The 22,100-nt window shown below is 35.2% G+C and overlaps 1 protein-coding gene across 5 annotated transcripts in view; it reads right to left on the reverse strand.

Annotated features, from left to right (window-relative positions):
• Positions 1-1,451: 1,451 nt before the first annotated feature.
• The window catches only part of RPS6KA6 (ribosomal protein S6 kinase A6), a 150,918-nt gene continuing 130,269 nt past the window's right edge, over positions 1,452-22,100 (reverse strand). For 4 of the 5 annotated variants that reach the window (XM_070502456.1, XM_070502458.1, XM_070502457.1 and 1 more), the window contains 2 exons: positions 9,408-9,548; positions 1,452-3,316 (listed from right to left, as the gene is read on the reverse strand). In XM_070502456.1, coding sequence (XP_070358557.1) covers positions 3,191-3,316; positions 9,408-9,548 — 267 coding nt within the window. In that variant the 3' untranslated portion in view covers positions 1,452-3,190. The remainder of the gene's footprint in view (positions 3,317-9,407; positions 9,549-22,100) is intronic. The other variant, XM_070502460.1, reaches the window with a different exon arrangement.

Consider the following 22,100-nt stretch of genomic DNA (forward strand, 5'->3'; position numbering starts at 1 on the left):
CATGGAGTCCTCTGTCAGGTACTCAAGGTACTCAAGTAGGACAGCATGTGGGAGCTAGAAAGCCAGGAGAAAGCGAATGTAGAGAATGCCAAAGACATACTTTGCCTAGTTTAAGCCTAAGTTTTCTAGTTAACCTTAAGGCAAAGGTAAGCGGTTCTTCCCCTTCTTCACATATAAAGGACCTCTAACTGTCAGGAAAATACTATTCAATCAGTGTGAATAAGTTTCTGTGGGCAGTACTATTTTAACATGATGTTTCACAATGAGGAAACGTTATAAACACCAAGCGTCTGTTCTTAAGTTGTGGGTTGCCTAGACATATGAAATCCCTTTGGGCTAACCAAAAGTGTTACCAAAATGTTTTACTATGCTTAATTACCAACGGCAATAAATTACTAAAATCAATGTTTAGGCATTCCTGGGTCTAACAAAATGGGCTAAACTTTGATTTTTATGGAAGAATTGAAACCACTGTCATTTTTCACAAAATCACCATCTACCAGTGCTACATTTTAATCATCTTGCAAATGGTTTCCTGAGTTTACTCATGATAATATGTGCTTTAGGACAATAGATTGTTAGTCCATCTGGGTAAACCTGGTGTTTTCCCTGTGAGAAAAAAAAAGTACAGTATCTTCTCCCTTCCAAACGACAATAAAAACCCCAAACTGTGCTATCATCAAATACTACCAAGAACCATCAACTACAAAGAAAACCAATGCAAAATAATTATTCATGAATCCATCAGAAACCACAGTATTCTAAAGTCTTATAGAAAGGATTAGTTTTTACTGGTTAAGCATTTATAGAAAACTCATCCAAAAAATGTCTCATTCATATCTGCATTTGTTGCTCTAGAGTTCTAGCCAAAATGGACATGATTAGGCATCCCAGGGTTCCTTCTACAAAATGGGGGTATAGTTTGAAGCTTTCCTTTATAATAAGGTTGCCCCCTACTACACTTGTTAAGCTACAGTGTTTGAATTTTCCAGCAGAAAACTCTCACACAATTATTGCGAAAATCCAGTAGTATATCTGTGTCTTTTACACATTGTCAATTCTCACTCAGTGATTAGGAATCATGCTGTTCATTGCTTAATTCTGGTCGTGTTCTTTGCATGAAAGGACTGTATGACATGACCCTTCTGAAGAAACTTATCAAAAAATTAAGACCATCTACTTTCAAAAACTACTGATTACGAAAAAGCTGAAAGTTATTTTGTGATCATTTTTCATTTTTCCAATTTCACTTACCCTAATTCTTTTGCTAGAAAAGCATACATGAAAATAGTATCTCTGTTGTGAAAAGTTCAACACCAAAATCACACCTCGGAGGTTGTCATATCAATTCTGATAAGAAGGCATAACAGCACAAATAAGAAAATGACAAGGAAAATAAGTTAGAATATATGGATACAAATTGTTACATGCAAGTACTTCTAGTAAGAAAGCAAAATTAAGAAAGAAAAAGCCAAATTTGGAAATAAAAATCCACAAGATATGATATCAGTCATTTTCTAAGTAGTGCCATATGTTTTCCAAGTAGCATTAGATGTTCTTTAATGTCTTTCAATTATTGCAAAAAGACACCTCAAAATAAGGATATGTACTTTTATATATCACACCCAAGAAACAGATTTTTGTGCCTGGAATATATATCATTTACATTGTAAAGAGACTATGTATAGTTTCTTTTATTAAATACCGAAGTTACAAGTCTCCTATCCTAAATTGTATACTTCAGCGCTCAGTAATCAACTCTCTCTCTGAACTAAGCAAAATAAAATACTCAGCAAACAGTACACCTAGCACACATGAGTAGTTCACTTATATTCACTAAACAAAACTGTAATATCCTCCAGTTTACATTCATGAGTTCTTTCTGTCAGTAGTAGTAGTAGTAGTCATAGTAGTAGTAGTGATATTTTCTTCAATAACATAAAAAGATTCTTTAAAATCCCATCATTTAGAGAAAATAATACATACTACACAGTGGTTCTGAATCATAAATTTAAGAATAAGACCAATTTGGCCAGATCTTTTTGTAATAAATATGATTTTTAAATGTCTTCAAATTTTATGTAGATCATTAATATTACTTCCTATTTAAAATGTCAGTTTATCTTCCTGAAGTATAACTATTATGCAGCATTGTCTAAAGTTTACTGAAATGTGTTATACTATATAATGTATGCTAAGCCTACTACAGTAAAATTTCAATTATATTATCATAGGATTCAAGGTAGATTAATACGCTCCACTGTAATTCAAAGCACATGGAAGTCCCAAAAACAACAGTGTAGTTCATTATAAAGGGGACAGTTGGTGATTAAATCCAATTGGTTAGCTTGAAAGTCAGTTTACATAACACCAAGGTAGTATCAACACCATGTACTTTATTTTCAAAGGCTTAGCTATGACCTATGTAGTAAATTACAACACCAATATAAAGCCTTTGGCTAAAAAATTCTTCACTTGTACTAAAATTCCATTAGATGTAAAATTTACAGAAGCCCTATGGAAATCTTTATTTCTACATGAGGCTACCTATGGATAATATACAGGTCTGTCTGCACATATTATTTGTGATTTAATTCTTCTGTAAAAATTTGGCACCAACCATATCAGGAGTTCACATATTAGCACAAATGAATTTTGCTCTGGCACCAAACTACTATGTCTACATTTTAGTAACTACAGAGTCAAATGGAGTTCTTTGGCTATACACAATAAGAAGCTTCTACAATACATTTTGTTTTCTTTATTTAAAAAAAAAAGCCTATTCTTCAGGATCTGATGTTAAAAAATACTGACATTGCTTGGCATTACACTATTTGCATCCTGATTGTTGGTAATGATTCCCCAAACCATTATTGTATGAAACCAGAAAAACTATTAAAGTGACTTTATTTGAAAGGAACTTTAGAAGTTAATATGCAGAGAAGTTGTTAGGACCTTGTGGACACCAATTATATGTACTTAAATAAACACTTGGACACTACTAGAAAACAACATAGTATGAATATTGTGGACCTGTGGATTTTTTTTATCTCACTCCCCCTAAAAAAGGAGGCTTAAACAGAATATTCAAGTAATGTAGCAGAAAACAATGCCTTTGATATAAGATTAGGCAAAAAGCCACACATTTAATTTTCTCTTCATCCAGTTTGGCTGAGGAACACTGGAAATCTTACAGGCCAGTTGAGGTTCGCTTTTTCATGCTCCGTCGCTGAGCTAAGCTTGAAGCAGCAACAGGCTCTAGGACTGGTTGAAAGGTCTTCTGAGTCAGGGCAGAATATGTGGCAACTACTGCTCCCTAAAACAATGAGAAATATCACAAATTGAATAACAATCTCTAAAGGTGAAAAACTTTCAAAATATACCATGAAAGATTTAACTAGAATACAACTTTATTTCCCAGGAAAATAATGTGTATACTTGATCTGTACATTGATGCTCCCTTGATGAATTAATACCTGATTGCTTCTATATATTTTTTCAATAATATAGTTACAAATTTTTAAAACACTAAAATGTATTATTTCTATCAGTCTTTCATCATTCAATTTGCTTTTAAGTATTTTTTAAAACTTTATTTTTAATAGAAATTGTATATATTTAAGGTATACATGATATTTTCATACACATATACATAGTAAAATGATTACTACAGTCAACATATCTTCTCCTTACAGTTACCATTATTTTGTGATGAGAGTACCTGAAACCTACTCTTAGAAAATTTCCAGTATTTAACAGAGTATTATTAACTATAGTCATCATGCTATATATTAGATGTCTAGACTTATTCATTCTACATAAAGCAACCTTATACACTTTGACCAACATCTTCCCATTTCCCCCTCCTCCCTGCATCTGGTAACCACTGTTCTACTCTCTGCTTCTGTGTAATTGACGCTTTTAGATTCACATATAAGAGAGATCATGTAGTTTTTTCCTTTCTATGTCTGGCTTATTTCACATAGCATAATGTCTTCCAGGTTCATCCATGTTATTGCAAATGGCATGATATCCTTCTTTTTTCGTTTGTTTGCTGAGGAAGATTCACCCTGAGCTAACATCCATGCCAATCTTCCTCTATTTTTTAGTATGTGGGCTGCCAGCACAGCATGGCCAAAAACAGAGAGCTGTAGGTCCATGCCCAGGAACTGAACCTGGGCTGCTGAAGCAGAGCTCACCATACTTAACCACTAGGCAACTGGGGCTGGCCCTGGTAGGACATCCTTCTGTTTTAAAGCTGAATAACAGTTCACTGTAAAAGATGCTTGGTATTATTTCAATCTTCTTAGATTTTTTGAGACTTGTTTTGTGGCCTAATATTTGATCACTCCTGGAGAATGTTCCATGTGCATTTTAAAAGAATGTGTATTCTGCGGTTTTTGGATGGAATGTTCTCTATAGATCTACTATGTCCATCTGGTCTAATGTGTCATTTAAGGCCAATGTTTCCTTATTGATCTTCTGTTTGGATGATCTTTCCATTGGTGTAAGTGGAGTGTTAAAGTCTCCTACTATTATTGTTTTACTATTTTTCCTTTTATGTCTGTTAATAACTGCTTTATATATTTAGGTGCTCCTATGTTGGATGCATAGATATTTACAAGCATTATATCCTCTTGTTAGGTTGTCCCCTTTATCATTATGTAGTGCCCTTCTTTGTTTCCTGTTACAGTTTTTGTTTTAAAGTCTATTTTCTCTCATATAAGTATTGCTACCCCAACTTTCTTTTCTTTGCCATTTGCATGGAGTTATCTTTTTCCGTCTCTTCACTTTCAGTTTGTGAGGGTCTTTAGGTCTGAAGAGTGTCTCTTTTATGCAGCATATATATGGGTCTTGTTTTTTTATCCAATCGGCCTCCCTATGTCTTTTGATTGGAGCATTTAGTCCACTGACATTTAAAGTAGCTGTTGATAAACACATACTTACTGCCACTTGGTTACTTTTTTTCTGGGTGTTTCATAGTCATTATTTTTTTTAAAAAAGAAAAAAACAAAACAAAGAAGTCTCTAAATAAACCTTTAAAAAATATAATTTAAGGTAATAAGTATCATCAGTGAACAGTGTTAATGGCTTTATTAGGTATGAAGCATTCATTGTACTTTTTTAAATTGTATAAGTTTCAGGTGTATAGCTTTATAATTCAACACCTGTATACATTACACAGCGATCACCACCAGAAGCCTAGTTACCATCCATCACCATACAGTTGACCCCCTTCACTCATTTCACCCACCTCCAACCCCCTTCCTCTCTGGTAACCACTAATCTTTTCCCTGTATCTATGAGTTTGATTTTGTTTTGTTTGTTCATTTGTCCTTTTAGATTCCACATGAGTAAAATCATATGGTATTTTGACTTTTTTCCCTCTGACTTATTTCACTTAGCATAATACCCTCAAGCTATGTTGCCACAAATGGCAAGATTTCATTTTTATGGCTGAGTAGTATTCCACTGTATGTGTGTGTGTGTGTGTATATATATATATGAGATTGTCACATATGGCCTTTATAATATTGAGGCATGTTCCCTCTTTGCCCATTTTGTTGAGTTTTTATCATAAATGGATGCCAAATTATGTCACATGCTTTTTCTGCATCTACTGAGATCATCATACAATTTTTATCCTTCATTCATTAATGTTGTGTATCATGTTGATTTGCAGATACTGAACCATCCTTGCACCCCTAAATCCCACTTGATCATGGTGTATGATCCTTTTAATGTATTGTTGAGTTTTGTGTGCTAATACTTTGTTGAGGATTTTTGAATCTATGTTCATCAAGGATATTGGCCTGTAATTTTCTTTTTTTTTTTGTGGTGTCCTTGTCTGTTAGGCAGTTTTGTAAAAATGGGTTTGGGAGCTTCCCCTCCTCTTCCATCTTTTGGAATAGTTTGAGAACAATAGGTGTTAAATCTTTGAATGTTTTGTACAACTTGCCAGGGAAGCATTCTGGTCCTGAATTTTTGTTTGTAGTTTTTGATTACTGTTTCAATGTCCTCACTAGTGATCGGTCTATTTAGACTTTCTATTTGTTCATGATTCAATCTTGGAAGATTGTTATGTTTCTAGGAATTTATCCTTTTCTTCTAGATTGTCCACTTTGTTAGCATATAATTGTTTGTAGTAGTCTCTTACAATCCTTTGTATTTCTGTGGTATCTGTTGCAAATTCTCTTTCATTGCTGATTTTATTTATTTGAGCCCTCTCCTTTTTTGGTGAGTCCAGCTAAAGGTGTGTCAATTTTGTTTATCTTTTCAAAGAACCAGCTCTTAGCTTTATTGATCTTTTCTATTGCTTTTTTAAGTCTCTATTTCATTTATCTCTGTTCTGACTTTATTATTTCCTTCCTTCTACTAATTTTCAGCTTCATTTGTTCTTCTTTTTTTCTAGTTCCTTTAGGTGTAAAGTTAGAGTGTTTGAAATTTTTCTTGTTTCTTGAGGTAGGCCTGTACTGTGATGAACTTTCCTCGTATAACTGCTTTTGCTGTATCCTATAGATTATGATATGTTGTATTTTTGTTTTCATTTGCCACTAGGTATTTTTTTATTTTTCCTTTGATTTCTCTGATGACCCATTGGTTGTTCAATGGTATGCTGTTTAGTCTCCACATTTTTGTGTTTTTTTTCCCATTTTCTTCTTCTTTTTTTTAAAGATTCGCAGCTGAGCTAACAACTGTTGCCAGTCTTCTTTCTTCTTCTTCTTCTTCTTCCCAAAGCCCCTCAGTACATAGTTGTATATTCTAGTTGTGAGCGTCTCTGGTGGTGCTATGTGGGACGTGGCCTCAGCATGGCCTGATGAGTGGTGCCATGTCCACGCCTGGGATCTGAACCTGTAAAACCCTGGGCCACCAAAGTGGAGAGCATAAACTTAACCATTCAGCCACAGGGCCAGCCTCTCCTATTTTCTTCTTGTAATTTATTTCTGGTTTCATACCACTGAGTTTGGAAAAGATGCTTGATATAATTTCAATCTTCTTGAATTCATTGATGCTTGTTTTGTGGCCTAGCATGTGATCTATCCTGGAGAATGTTCCATGCACATTTGAGAATTCTATTCTGCTGCTTTTGGATGGAATGCTCTGTATATGTCTATTAAGTCCATCTGGTCAATGTGTTATTTAAGGCCAATGTTTCCATACTGATTTTCTGTCTGGATAATCTATGCATTGATGCAAGTGAGGTGTCAAAGTACCCTACTATTATTGTATTGCTTTCAATTTCTCCCTTCAGTTCCATTAATCTTTGGTTTATATATTTTGGCTTTTATGTTGGGTCCATATGTATTTATAAATGTCATTCCTTTCTGGTGGAGTGACCCTTTTATCATTATGTGATGCCATTCTTTGTCTTTTATTACAGTCTTTGTTTTAAAGTCTATTTTATCTGATATGAATATAGCTATTCTAGCTTTCTTTTCATTTACATGGAATATCTATTTCCATCCCTTCACTTTCAGTCTGTGTGTCCTTAATTCTGAAGTAAGGCTCTTGTAGGCAGCATACAGATAGGTTGTGTTTTTTTCAATCCATTCAGCTACTGTATATCTTTTGATTGGAAAATTTAGTCCACTTACATTTAAAGTAATTATTGATGCATATGTACTTATTGCCATTTTGTTAATTGTTTTATGGCTTTTTGTAGTTCCTCTCTGTTTCTTTTTCTTCTCTTCGCTTGTGGCTTGATGCCTTCTTAGTTTTCTGTCTAGATTCCTTTCTCATTTTCTTTTGTGTATTTATTACAAGTTTTTTCCTTGTGGTTACCGTGTGGTTCACATATAACTTTCTGTGTAAATAGCAGTCTGTTTTAAGTTGATAGCAACTAATATCTGACAACATTCCAAAGCTTTACCTTTTTACTCTCCGCCCTCACAACTTATATTTTTGATATCACATTTGACATGCTTTTATTTTATACAGGTCTTAACTATTTATTGTAATTTTAGTTAATTTTACTACTTTTGTCTTTTAACCTTCATGCTTCATTTATATAGATTGATCCACTACCTTTATTATATATTTACTTTTTCCAGTGAGACTTTTTCTTTCCTATGTTTTCTTACTATTGATTAGTGCTTTTGCTTTTCAGTTTAAAGAAGTTCCTTTAACATTTCTTCTAGGGCCAGTTTAATGGTGATGAACTCCTGTAGCTTTTGCTTATCTGGAAAACCCTCAATCTCACCTTCAATTCTGAATGATAATTCTGAAGAGAATTCTAGGTTGAAAGTGTTTCCCCTTCAGCACTTCGAATATATCATGTCACTACCTTCTGCCTTGTGAAGTTTTTTGCTGAAAAACCTGCTGACAGACATATGGGGTTTCCCTTGTATGTAACTAGCTGTTTTTCTCTTGCTGCCTTTAGAATTCTCTCTTTGTCCTTAACTTTAATGTTTTAATCATAATGTGTTTTGGTGCTTATCTCTTTGGGTTCATCTCATTGAGAACTCTCTGGGCTCTTTGGACTTGGCTATCTGTTTCCCTCCCCAGACGAGGGAAGTCTTCAGCTATCATTTCTTCAAATAACTTTTCTGGCCCTTTCTCTGTCTCTTCTCCTTCTGAGATCCCCATAATGCAAGTGGGATTCTGCTCAATGTTGTCCCAGAGTTCCCTTAAGGTATTTTTAGTTTTTTAAAATTCTTTTTTCATTTTGCTGCTCTGACTTGATGAATTCCACTGTTTTGTTTTCCAGCTTGCTGATTCATTCCTCTACTTTATCCATTCTGCTGTTGAATCCCTCTAGTGTATTTTTCAGTTCAGTTATGACTTCTGTTTGGTGCTTTCCAATATTTTGTATCTCTTTATTGAAGTTCTCACTGTGTTGATCCATTCATCTCCCAAGTTCGGCAAGCATATTTATGATTAGTACTTTAAACTCTTTATGAGGTAGATTGCTTATCTCCACTTCATTTAATTCTTTTCCTGAGGATATGTCCTATTCCTTTGTTTGAAACATATTCCCCTATCTCTTCATTTTGCCTAACTCTCTGTATTTGTTTCTATGTATTAGGTAAATTGGCTAACTTTCCCAGTCTTCAATGAGTGGCCTTATGTAGGAGATGTCCTGTGGGGCCCAAAGGCACAATCCCCTCTGGCTACCAGAGCTAGGTGCTCAAGGGGTGTCCCTTATGTGGGCTGCATGGATCTTCCTGTTGCAGTGGGGCCAAAGCTCCAATGTGAGGATGGGCAGGGCACCTGGCACCACTTCAGGGTGTGGCTGCAAGTACTGCAGTGTGTTGATTGGCAGGAGTGATGCCCAGCCCTGCTGGGAGGCACAGCCATGACTGCTGTGGTGCGTTGGTGGGGCAGGGCTGGCTCCTGGCCCTGCTAGGAGGTGCAGGTGAGACATGTATCAAGCATTTAGAAGGTGCACAAAAGTACGCTTGTTTTACCTTAATGACATGTGATGTATCATTTATATTTGGTTGATCATTCGGCAACTGGTCTCTGTGGATTATCCACGAGTGTTTTAATACTTGTTCTGTAGTGTACCGCTGATGTGGGTCCATATGTAGCATATGGGAAAGCAAATCCTAAATTAAAATGAAAAAATATATATATATATATGAAACTATATATCAGTGAAGGTTTTGGTAAAATATATCATTACACATTTTCTTAAAATATGAAAGCATCAGTAGCTTTACAATCTGTTTTATTTTACCTACCTTTAGGGAAAACATAACCTATATTCTGCACAATTAACTGTCAAAAGAGAATCTTGAAACAGATTTTTCAATATACAGTAAATACTTATCGTTTTTAATTTAGGAGATACCAAATCTGTGGAACTGGAATGTGGTCAGTGAGGGAGGTGGAAAATATAAAGTAGCAGGAGTTATCCTGGAATGTGCTAACTGGTCAAGAGGAGAAAGGAGCTGTTGATCTTTGCTGGTAAGCCAGTCCTCAAAATTATAAGGGTTTCTGTATACAGACAGAACATAGAAGGGAGGGTTCCATGTTGTTAATTCACTCAATAACTTGGGGTTTACTGTATAAAATACTAAAGAAAGCAAAACGTACATCCAAGGTTGGCAGCTAACTGCTAGCATGATAGTGTTCAGAGTAGCAAAGGTTTCTCATCAGATTAACTGTGAATATGCTTATTTTATCTGTTATAGTAACAAGTTGTAAATGTAAGATAACCTGATAGTAAAACACAATTTTAAATATATTAAATGATGTGATCATTTTAAATAAACTATCTCTACCAAGCATCTTTTATAGAAAGAAGTAAACCCCCCTTAATAAGTATCTTCTAAAAAAGAAACAAAATCATCATTTGTGAACTTTTCTTCAATAGCAGAAGCAGTGAAAGTGAAGACTCAAAGTAGTAACATCAGAATTTGAAGAATAATGTAATTGTTTTAAACTATGTAGGGGAGTAGAATAACCACTCAAAAAAAATCTATTAGGAAAAAAACAGATGTTCAGAAATAAATGGAAAAATAATACAAAAAAAGAAAAAACAGTGAATTACTTTAATAAAACAGACTTAAACATTAATCATAAAAAGTATAAAAGTTCAACAGTTCAAGGACTTCTGCCTCAGGCCAAGATAGAATACCAGGGACTGGATTCACCCACCTACTTGAAACAATGCCCCCCCCCCCCCAAAAAAACTTAAAATATAGGAAACAACAGCTTTCAAGAGATTAGATATTAGGCAATGAAAGACAGTGATTTCTAAGAGATGAGAAACAAATCAAGTAATCCCTATGACTGCCCCAGCTTGCCTCCTTGAGAGTTTTCAGGCTACTGTGCAGGTATGGGGAACCAAGGCAAAGCCTGCTGTATTCCTTGAGCTGACGAGAGAGAACTGAGTCATGAGAGACCAAAGCAGACAGAGTTAGAAGGACAAACTACTAGAGAGGTGAGAGGAGCAAAAAGAGAACTACAGAGGTCTGTAGAGGGTCTCCCTCAAGTATTCAGCAGATTACTGATGAATTCATATATGTGAAAAAAATACCAAAGGCCATGAGAAGAACTATGTGAAAGGATTAGAGGGAAATCAGAGCTCATGTAGGGTGAAGAATATTGCCTATTCCCACCAGCCAGACTGGAAAATCTCATAATTCATAGAGTATTTGGTAAAGTACTTGAAACAAACCTGCCTGAGTAGTGAGTAGCCCTAGACTAAACACTACTCTGGTCCTGCCTAAAAAATCTTAAAAGGAAGACCCAGAAGTACCAAACTACTTCCCCTAACTTAACTGTGGCCCAGAATAAAACTCAAGAATATTTATAGGACTACAAAAGCATCCAACACCCACCAAGGCAAAATTCACATCTGATTTCTTATTAAAAATAACCAGGCATACAAATAGAAGGAAAATACAAGCCATGATGAAGAGAAAAAAAAAATCAATTAATCAAAATTGATCCACAATTGACATATATGTTAGAATTAACAGACAAGGAAATTAAACAGTTATTGTAACTCCATTCTGTATGTTCAAAATAGAGTCTGTATGACTCCATTCATATGTGGAAATTAAACACATGGACAAAGAGAAAAAATTAGTGGTTACCAGGGGAAAGGGGAGGTAGGGGGTGGGCACAAAGGGTGAAGTGGTGCACCTACAATATGACTGAAAAATAATAAAGTACAACTGAAATTTCACAAGGTTTTGAAGTATCATAATCTCAATAAAAATTTTTTTAAAAAGTAGAGACATAGAAGCTATAAAAAGACACAAGTCAAACTTTTAGAAATGAAAAGTAAAACGTGAGACCACAAAAATAAACTGAATAGGATTAACAACAAATTTGATATGGAAGGTAAAAAGATTGGTGAAGACAGCAATAGATACTATTAAAAGGAAATACAGAGTGTAAAACAAACAAGCGAAAGAACAGAGCATCAGTAAGCTGTGAGACAACTTTAAGTGACACAATACACAAGCGCAACTGGTGTCCCAGAAGAAAAAAAGATTAAATTTGCAAATTTAATGGGAACCATAAACCCATAGATCCAAGAAGCTCAATGAACTCCAAATATTAGAAAAGTAAAGAAAATTACATAAAGCCACGTGAAACCAAATGGCTCAAAACTCAAGACTGAGAAAACTTCAAAAGCAACTATAGGGGAAAAAAAAAGCATGCTACATATAGTGAAACAAAGATAAGGATAATGGCAGATTTGTCAGAAAAAAATTCAAATGACAAGTTAACAGAACTCCTGAACAACAAATGTGTCAAAGAAGAAATTGAAAGAGAAATAAAAAAAGTATCTTAAAACAAATGAAAATGGAAACACATCATACCAAAACTTATGGGATGAGGCAAAAGCAGGTCTCAGAGGGACGTTTATAGTGATGAATGCTTACATTAAGAAAGAAGATCTCAAATAAACAACCTAACTTTATACCTCAAGAATCTAGAAAAAGAAAAACAAAGGCAAAAATCAGCAGATGAAACGAGACAATAAAGATCAAAGCAGAAATAAACGAAATAGAGACTAGAAAAACAATAGAAAAGATTAACAAAATTAAGAGCTGGCTTTTTGAAAAAATAAACAAATTTGACAAATTTTTAGCTAGACTACGAGAAAAAGAGAGGAGACTCAAATAAAATCAGAAATGAAAGAGGAGACATTACAACTGATACCACAGAAATACAAAGGATCATAAAAGACTACTAAGAAAACACATATGCTAACAAACTGGATAGCCTAAAAGAAATAACTACATTCTTAGAAACATACAATGTAGCAAGGTTGAATCACGAAGAAACAGAAAATCTGAACAGATCAATGACATGTAAGGAGATTGAAGCAGTAATCAAAAACCTCCCAACAAAGAAAAGCCCAGGATCACATGGTTTCACTGGCGAATTTTACCAAACACGTAAAGAAGAATTAATGCCAATCCTTCTAAAACTCTTCCAATAAACTGAAGAGGAAACACTCCCAAACTCCTTTTATGAAGCCAGCATTACCCTGATACTAAAGCCAGAAAAGGATACTACAAGAAAAGAAAATACAGGCCAATATCCCTGATGAATATAGATGAAAAGATTCTCAACAAAACACTAGCAAACTGAATTCAACAGCACATTAAAAGGAACCTACACCAAGATCAAGTGAAATTTATCCCTGGGAAGCAAGAATGGTTCAACATACACAAATCAATAAATCTGATACACCACATTAACAGAATGAAGGACAAAAATCATATAATCCTCTGAATAAATGAAGAAAAAGCATTTGACAAAATTTAACATCCTTTCATGATAAACAATCTCAACAAATTGTTTATAGAATGAATGTACCTTAACATAATACAGGTCATATATGACAAGCCCACAGAAAACATTACACTCAGTGGTGAAAGGCTGAAGCTTTTCCTCTAAGATCAAGAACAAGACAAGGGTGCCCACTCTCATCACTCCTATTCAACATAATACGGGAAGTCCTAGCCAGAGCAATTAGACAAACAAGCTATATGATAGGCTAATGTGTATGCCTCTGTCTTAGTTTTTAACAAAAATGTTTAAAAAGTGAAAAAAAAAGATTAAAATACAAAGAATCTTACAGAATAAGGATATAAAAAAGAAAATATTTTTGTACAGCTGTAAAATGTGTGTTTTAAGCTAAGTGTTATTATAAAAGATTTGAAAATTTAAAACAAAATAAAAAATTTATAAAGTAAAAAGTTATAGTAAGCTAAGGTTAACTTACTATCAAATAAAAATATTTTTTTCTAGATTTGGTGTAGCCTAAGTGGACAGTGCTTATGAAGTCTTTGGTAGTATACAATAATGTCCTAGGCCTTCACATTCACTCACCACTCATTCAGTGATTTGCCCAGAGCAACTTCCTGTCCTGCAAGCTCCATTCATGGTAAGTGCCCTACGCTTAGACATTTTTTAAATTTTTTATATCATATTTTTACCATACCTTTTCTATGTTTAGATATACAAATACTTACCACTGTGTTACAACACTGCTCCCAGGGAAGACTGTTACCCTATCCTTAAAGCTTTGAAACTTGGCATTGACTTGGCCTCCTTACGAATGAAAGTCCTTTCAGGCATCTGTTTCCAGAATAGGGAGGTTTCATTCACATCCACCTCTAGGAGCTTCTCAACGTCATCCTCATTCACACCCAGGTTAAAGTTGTTTGCCATCTCAACCACAGCCTTGATGATTTTTGCAAACTTCTCATCCTTGGCAAATCCTTTGAAGTCATGGACGAAACTCTTGAGTGTCTTCTTCCAGATGTCATTCATACACTCCCTGTTGACATCACTGCAAGCCCAAGCAAGGTTCTTGATGCAGTGATAGATGGTGTAATCCTTCCAGAATTGCATAAGTGTCTTCCTCAGTTGCAGAAATAGACTTGGCAAAGATCTTCATCAGTTTTAGGCCTTAAAAGCTGCTATAACTCCTTGATCCATTGGTTGGATCAAAGAGGTGGTGTTTGGAGGGACAAACACCACTTTGATATTGGGATGAAGATCACCAATAAAAGGAGGATGTCTGGGAGTATTATCAACAATAAAGCAAAATCTTAAGAGGTATGTTATTCTCCATTTCACTGGCACAGAAATTCAGGAGGGCCTCTTAGAAAAGGAGCTGGGTCATCCATGACTTCTTATTGCTCCTGTAGTACACTGGCAGTATGTGCTTACTGATATGCTTGAAGGCCCTTGGGTTCTCACTGTCCCAGATCACAAAGAGTTTCAATTTGTAGCCTGCAACATTGCCCCCAAGGAAGACTGTTATCCTATCCTTAAAAGCCTTGAAACTTGGCATTGACTTGGCTTTTTTATGAATGAAAGTCTTTTTAGGCATCTGATTCCAGAATATGGAAGTTTCATTCATAGTGAATATTTGCTCTGGCAAGTAATTTTTCTCCATAATCAGCTTATCCAGAGTTTCTAAAAGTTCTTCAGTTGCCTTCACATCAGTATTCACAGACTCACCACTCACTTTCAAATTATGTAATGAATAAAAATTCTTCAATCATTTAAACTACCCAGAGCTACCAGTAAATTCAACATCATGGTCGGGTCCAGTCTTTTCTTTCAACATCGCAAACAAATTTTGCTTTGGCTGTGACTGTCATGGCACTGAGAGGGATATGCTTCCATGTCTGGTCTTTATCCAGGTCACTGGAAGTTTCTCCATGTCTGATATATGCCCTTCTCAAATTTCTGTTTCATTGCTTTCAATGAAGCATATCCTTTAACATACTTTCATCACATTGATCTCATTCTTCAAGATCATAGCTATGGTGGAATGGGACATGCCTGACAGGTGAGCAATAATTATCACTGATTTTCCAACTATTTAGTCCTTAATCACTTTTTTTTTTTTTTGAGGAAGATTAGCCCTGAGCTAACTGCTGCCAATCCTCCTCTTTTTGCCGAGTAAGACTGGCCCTGAGCTAACATCCATGCCCATCTTCCCCTACTTTATATGTGGGATGGCCACAGCATGGCTTGCCAGTCAGTACCATGTCCGCACCCGGGATCCAAACCGGCAAACCCTGGGCCGCCGAAGCGGAACGTGCGAACCTAACCACTGCACAACCAGGCCAGCCCCCTTAATCACTTTTAATTTCATTTCCAGGTCAATCACCTCACAAGGACTTTCACTGGCAATATTAGCAGTGAATTTTGTATGTGTAGGGGCCATGTTCAAGTTGAACAAAACAACATGAAATTAAATCAAGCACAAGAGAAAATGATGCAATCAAAAGACACAGTAAACACGAGATGTATAAAGCTGCTGCCACTATAACATAGCATACTGTTGTAGAGTAAACTTTATCTTTTATAAGTAAAACAACAAAAAGGACAATACAGTAAATACATAAACCAGTAACATAGTCATTTATTATCATTATCAAGTATTATGTACTGTGCATAACTGTATGTGCCATACTTTTATATGACTGGCAGCGCAGTAGGTTGGTTTACACCAGTATCACCACAAAACACATGAATAGTGTGTTGCACTATGATGTTACAACAGCTATGACATCACTAGTCAACAGGAATTTTTCAGCTGCATTATAATCTTATAGGGCCCCTGTTGTATATGCAGCTTGTTGTTGACCAAAGTGTCATGACTGAACTGTTAAAATGTCCATACTACTGAAAACCATCTTTAGATTTAATGCAATCTCTATCAAAATTCCAACTTCATTTTCCACAGAAACAGAAAAAATAATCTTAAAATTCATATGGAACCACAAAAGACATCAAGAAGCCAAAGTAATTCTGAGAAAAAAAACAAAGTGGAGGCATCACACTTTCTGATTTTGAACTATATTACAATGTATCATAATCAAAACAGTATGGTGCTGGCATAAAAAGACACAGAGACCAAAGGAACAGAATCGAGACCAAAAATAAACTCACTCATCTATGGTCACGTAATATTTGACAAGGGAGCCAACATTCAATGGGATAAGAAGAATCTCTTCAGCAAGTGGTGCTGGGAAAACTGGATATACACATGCAAAAAAATGAAATTGGACTACTATCTTATATACCTCTCACAAAAATTAACTCAAAATGGATTAACGACTTAAACGTAAGCTGGGAAACTATAAAACACTGAGAGGAAAAGCTCCTCGAGACTGGTCTCGGCAATGGTGTTTTTGGATATGACACTGAAAGCACAAGCAACAAAGGCCAAAAAAAAAACCCCCAAAAACCAAGTGGGACTACATCAAACTTAAAAGCTTCTTCAAAGCAAAACAATGAACAAACTGAAAAGGCAACCTACAGAATGGGAGAAAATATTTGCAAACCATATATCTGATATGGGGTTAATATCCAAAATATACAAGAAACTCAAACTGCAAAAACCCCTCAAATAACCCGACTGAAAAATAGACAACTCATATGACAGCAAGAAAGCCCCCAAATAATCCAATTTAAAAATGCGCAGAAGACCTGAATAGACATTTTTCCAGAGACATACAAATAGCCAACAGGAACATGAAAAGATGTTAAACATCACTAATCATCAGGGAAATGGAATTCAAAACCACAATGAGATATCACCTCACACCTGTTAGAATGGCCATTATCAAAAAGACAAGAGGTAAGTGTCGGCAAGGAAGTGGAGAAAAGGGGACCCTGTGCACTGTTGATGAGAATGTAAATAGGTACAGCCATTATGGAAAACATCATGGAGGTTCCTCAAAAAATTAAAAATAGAACTACCATATAATCCAATAATCCTAGTTCTGGATATATATTCAAAGGAAATAAAAGCACTATTTCAAAGAGATATCCAGGGACTGGCCCGGTGGCTCAGCGGTTAAGTGTGCACATTCTGATTCGGCGGCCCGGGGTTCACAGGTTCGGATCTGGGGTGTGGACATGGCACTGCGTGGCAAGCCATGCTGTGGCAGGCATCCCACATATAAAGTGGAGGAAGATGGGCATGGATGTTAGCTTAGGGCCAGTCTTCCTTGGAAAAAAGAGGAGGATTGGCAGATGTTAGCTCAGGGTTAATCTTCCTCAAAAAAACAAAAACACACACACAAAACAACAAAGACATATCCACACCCCGATGTTCATTGCAGCATTATTCACAATAACCAAGATATGGAAATAACTTAAAGTGTCCATAGACAGATGAATGCATAAAGAAAATGTGAGATGTATACATATGAGATATAAGATATTCACACAGACACACAGAGTCTGGAGAGAGAAGGAAATCCTGCCATTTGTGACAACATGGATTTTCCTTGAGGATATTATGCTAAGTGAAATAAGTCAGACACAGAAAGGCAAATCCTGTATTCTGTCACTTACATGTGGAATCTAAAAAAGTTGATCTCACAGAAACAAGAAGTAGAATGGTGGTCACCAGTGGCTTAGGTGGTGGAAGAATGTAAAGATGTTGGTAAAACGTACAAATTTCCAGTTATAACATGAATAAGTTCTGGGGATCTAATGTACAGCATGATGACTCTAGTTAACAATACTGTATCATATACTTGAAAGTTGCTAAGACTGTAGGTCTTTAATGTTTTCAAGACAAAAAATGGTAATTATACGAGGTAATGGAGGTGTTAACTAACCTTATTGTGGTAATTATTTCATAATATATATGTGTATCAAATCATCATCTTGCACACCCTATGGTTACACAATGTTATACGTCCTACACCTCAATAATGCTGGAAAAATGAAGAAGATATTGCAATATCTTTACTGAAACAAAAAAATATGGAAACAAAATTTTATATTGAGTGAATATATCTTACAAAATCAATGGGGAAAATTACCAGGGATAAAGAAGATCATTTCATAACAGCTAATCAAGACAAATTTATAAACAATTCTATGCACCTAAAAACAGTGCTTCACAATACACAAAGCAAAAATTGATATAAGTGCAAAGAGAAACAGACCAATCCATAATTATGGCTGAAATAAGAAAGCAGACATCACTACAGAGTCCAGAGATATTTTTATGAAAAACTTTATGCCACTATATTTGACAACGGACAAATTCCTTGAAATAAAAACAATGCTAATGCTCACTCAAGGAGAAACAGATAACCTAAATAGCAATATAGCTATTTAGAAAATTGTATTTATAGTTAAAAACCTCCAACAAAAAAAACTTCAAGCCCAGAGGGAGTCACTGGTGAAGTATAACAAACATTAAGAAGTAACTCCAGTTCTAAATAACTCTTCCAGAAAACTGAGGAAGAGGTAATGTTTCCCAACTCATTTAATGAGGCCAGTATTACCTTGATAACAAAATTAGAAAAAGATATTGGAATAAAACTGCAAACCAATATGCCTCATGAACATAAATGTAAAAATTGTAAACAAAACTTCAGCCAAATTCAGCTATATGTATATATAAAAACAATAATATCAGGTCCAAGTATTGTTTATCCTAGGGATACAAGGGTGGCTTAACAAAGGAAAATCAATGTAATTTCAGCATAACAACAAACCAAAAAATAAAATCCATGTGATTCATCTCAATAGATATAAAGACAGCATTTGACAAAACCCAAAATCCACCTCTAATAAAAGTGTTGCTCAAACAGGGAACAGAACGGAACTTCCCCAACCTAACTAAAAGCATCTATGTAAAATCTACAGCTAATATCACTCTTAATTTGAAAAATGAATGATTTCCCTCCAGATCAGGAACAAAACAAGAATGTTCACCCTTGTATTTCTACAACAATGTACTACAAGTTCCAGCCATTGAAATCAAGAAAATATATCCGTATGGGAAAGAAAAAATTAAAACTGTCTTTATTCACAAATGACATGATTTTCTATGTAGAAAAACTGTTGGAATCTAAAAAAAAGCTACCAGAATTAATAAATGAATTTAGCAAAATTGTAGTATATAAGATCAATATAAAAACAATCATATTTCTACATACTAGTAATGAAAAATAGGAAAATGAAATTAAAAAATAATGCCACTTACATGAGCATGAAAAACAGGAAAAACTCAGGTAAAACACACAATAAAAGATGTGCAATACCTACACATGAAAAGCATAAAACATTGCTGAGAGAAATTAAAGAAGGCCTAACTAACTGGACAGATATGGTGCTCATGGATCAGAAGACTCAATGTTGTTAAAATGTCAATTCTCCCCAAATTGATCTATAGATCCAACACCATCTTATCAAATTTCTAGCAGGCTTTTTTGGTAGAAACTGAAAAGCTGACTCTAAAATTCACTTGGAAATCCAAGGGACCCAGAATAGCCAAAACAACTCTGAATAAGAAGGAAAAAGCTGGAAGACTACCAGTATGCTAATTTCAAAACTTATTCATGAATAAACAATAATGAAGACAGTGTAGTAATGGGGTAAAGTTAGACAAGTAGGGTGTAACCACCCCTGATGCAGGAAGGGTTAATAATCACTGGAAAAGGCTTGCCAACAAACTGTGACCCGGAGGTGAGAAGGCCGGTTAGCGAATGACGGGTAAGACCTCCAGCGGAGGCAACCTAAGCCAGGCACGGTCGCCTGGGGGCACAGATGGAGATACGATATCGGGAGCAGGAGGGGCCATTGCCTAGGAGGACTTGCATGCTCCGAGATAAAAATATACGAGCACAGCAATAACATGATAATATCAAAACAGAGGCCAAGGGAGGGCTCCTTGAGAAATCACCAAGAATTCTTGGCATCCGCTAATCACTTTGTCCAGAACACCTGTGTATGTTTAACAGATGTAAGCTATGTATATATTGAAACGCTGGTTTTAATAAACTCAGAATGGCCTTCAGCCCTCTCTGCATCTATCCTGGTGTGTACATTGGATCGCGACACCGACATAGGGTGAATAGAACAGAATAGAGAGTAGAAAAATAGAACCACACATATTTGATAGGTGATTTTTGATCAAGATACAAATGCAATTCAGTGGAGAAAAGGATAGCATTTTCAACAAATGGCGCTGGAACAATTGGGTATCCATATGGAAAAATGAATTTTGACCTATATACAAATATTAAATCAAAATGAACCATAGACCTAAAGGTAAAACCTGAAACTATAAAACTTCTAGAAGAAAATACAGGGGAAAACAATTGAAATCTTGGGTAAGGCAAAGATTTCTTAGCTATAACACCAAAAACATGGTACATAGAAGAAAAATAAAATGAAATATTGACCTTTATCTACGTTATAAACTTCTGCCCCTCAAAAGACACTCCATAAACTGAAAGAAAATATTTGCAAAGCATAGCTCTGATAAAGGATTTGAATCTAGAATGTATTAGGAACTCTTAAAAATGAAAAAAAAGACCCAAATAAAAAAGAAGGGGAAAAAGATTTTAACAGACAATTCAAAAAAGATAAATGGATGGCAAATAAGCATGTGAAAAATGCTCAACATCATTAGTTACTAGGGAAACGCAAATTAAAAATATTATTACATACCTTTAAAAATAGCTAAAATTGTAAAGAAATGATCATATGAAGTGTTGGCAAGGATATGGGAGAATTAAAACTCTCATACACTGCTGGTGGAAATGCAAAATGGTACAAGCACTTTGAAAAACACTTTAGTGGTTTCTAAAAAGTTAAATATATGACCCAATCATTCCACTCCTGAGTGTTTATACAAAAAATAAAAGGTATACATTCATACAAACACTTGTACATACATATTCATTGCAGCTTTACTGGTAATACTGCAAAACTGCCAACAACTCAAATGTCCTTCAACAGGCAAATGGATAAACAAACTGTGGTGCATCCATACAATGGAATATCATTCAGTTATGTAAACAAACAAACTACTGCTACATTACAACAACATGGATACATTTCAAAATAATTATGATGGGTGAAAGAGACCAAAAAAAGAGTACATACTGTGGATTCCATTTATAAACACTTCTAGAAAATGTAAACTAACCTGTAGTGTTAGACAACAGGCTGCCAGGGAATGAGGATTGTGATTTGGGGACGTGGGGCAGGAGGGAAGGATTATAAAGAAGCATGAGGGAACTTTTAGTTATGGATATGTTTATTATTTTGATTTCGGTGATGGTTTCACTGGTGTGCAAATATGTCATAACACTAAATTATATACTTTAAATACATGCATTTTGTTATGTATCAGCTACACTTCAGTAAAGTCGTTTAAAATAAACCAATGGTCTAGCCCAAAAGAATAGGTCCTTCTACTCCCACTCACCAAAGTATGTTTCAACATATAAATCAACTATACATAATAAAATTTAATAAGAAAAAAACACACTCCTCTGCTCATCATTAAACCTTACCTGACCTTTTGAACTTTCCTGAGAATTCTGAGTGATTATTGAAAGGTACAGCTAGTGATGGTGAGAGAGTGAAAAAGAATTTTAGGAGATGGGCCTCTACAAATATTGAAATATACTGCTATGCCTTAAATTTTACTCATGAGGGTCTTTGTTGCTAATGGGAAATTCAAAGATTGACACGAGACTGCCAGAGTGCTTTATACATTCTTAACGATATCAGCTAACACTTACTGAACACTTAATGTATGCTACATATATTAACCTGTTTAATCTTTGTAACAACCTTGAGGTAAGTACTATCACTATCTTCACTTTATAGACGTGGAAAGT

The sequence above is a fragment of the Equus asinus genome, chromosome X (assembly GCF_041296235.1).
Source record: "Equus asinus isolate D_3611 breed Donkey chromosome X, EquAss-T2T_v2, whole genome shotgun sequence".
NCBI classification, from domain to species: domain Eukaryota; kingdom Metazoa; phylum Chordata; class Mammalia; order Perissodactyla; family Equidae; genus Equus; species Equus asinus.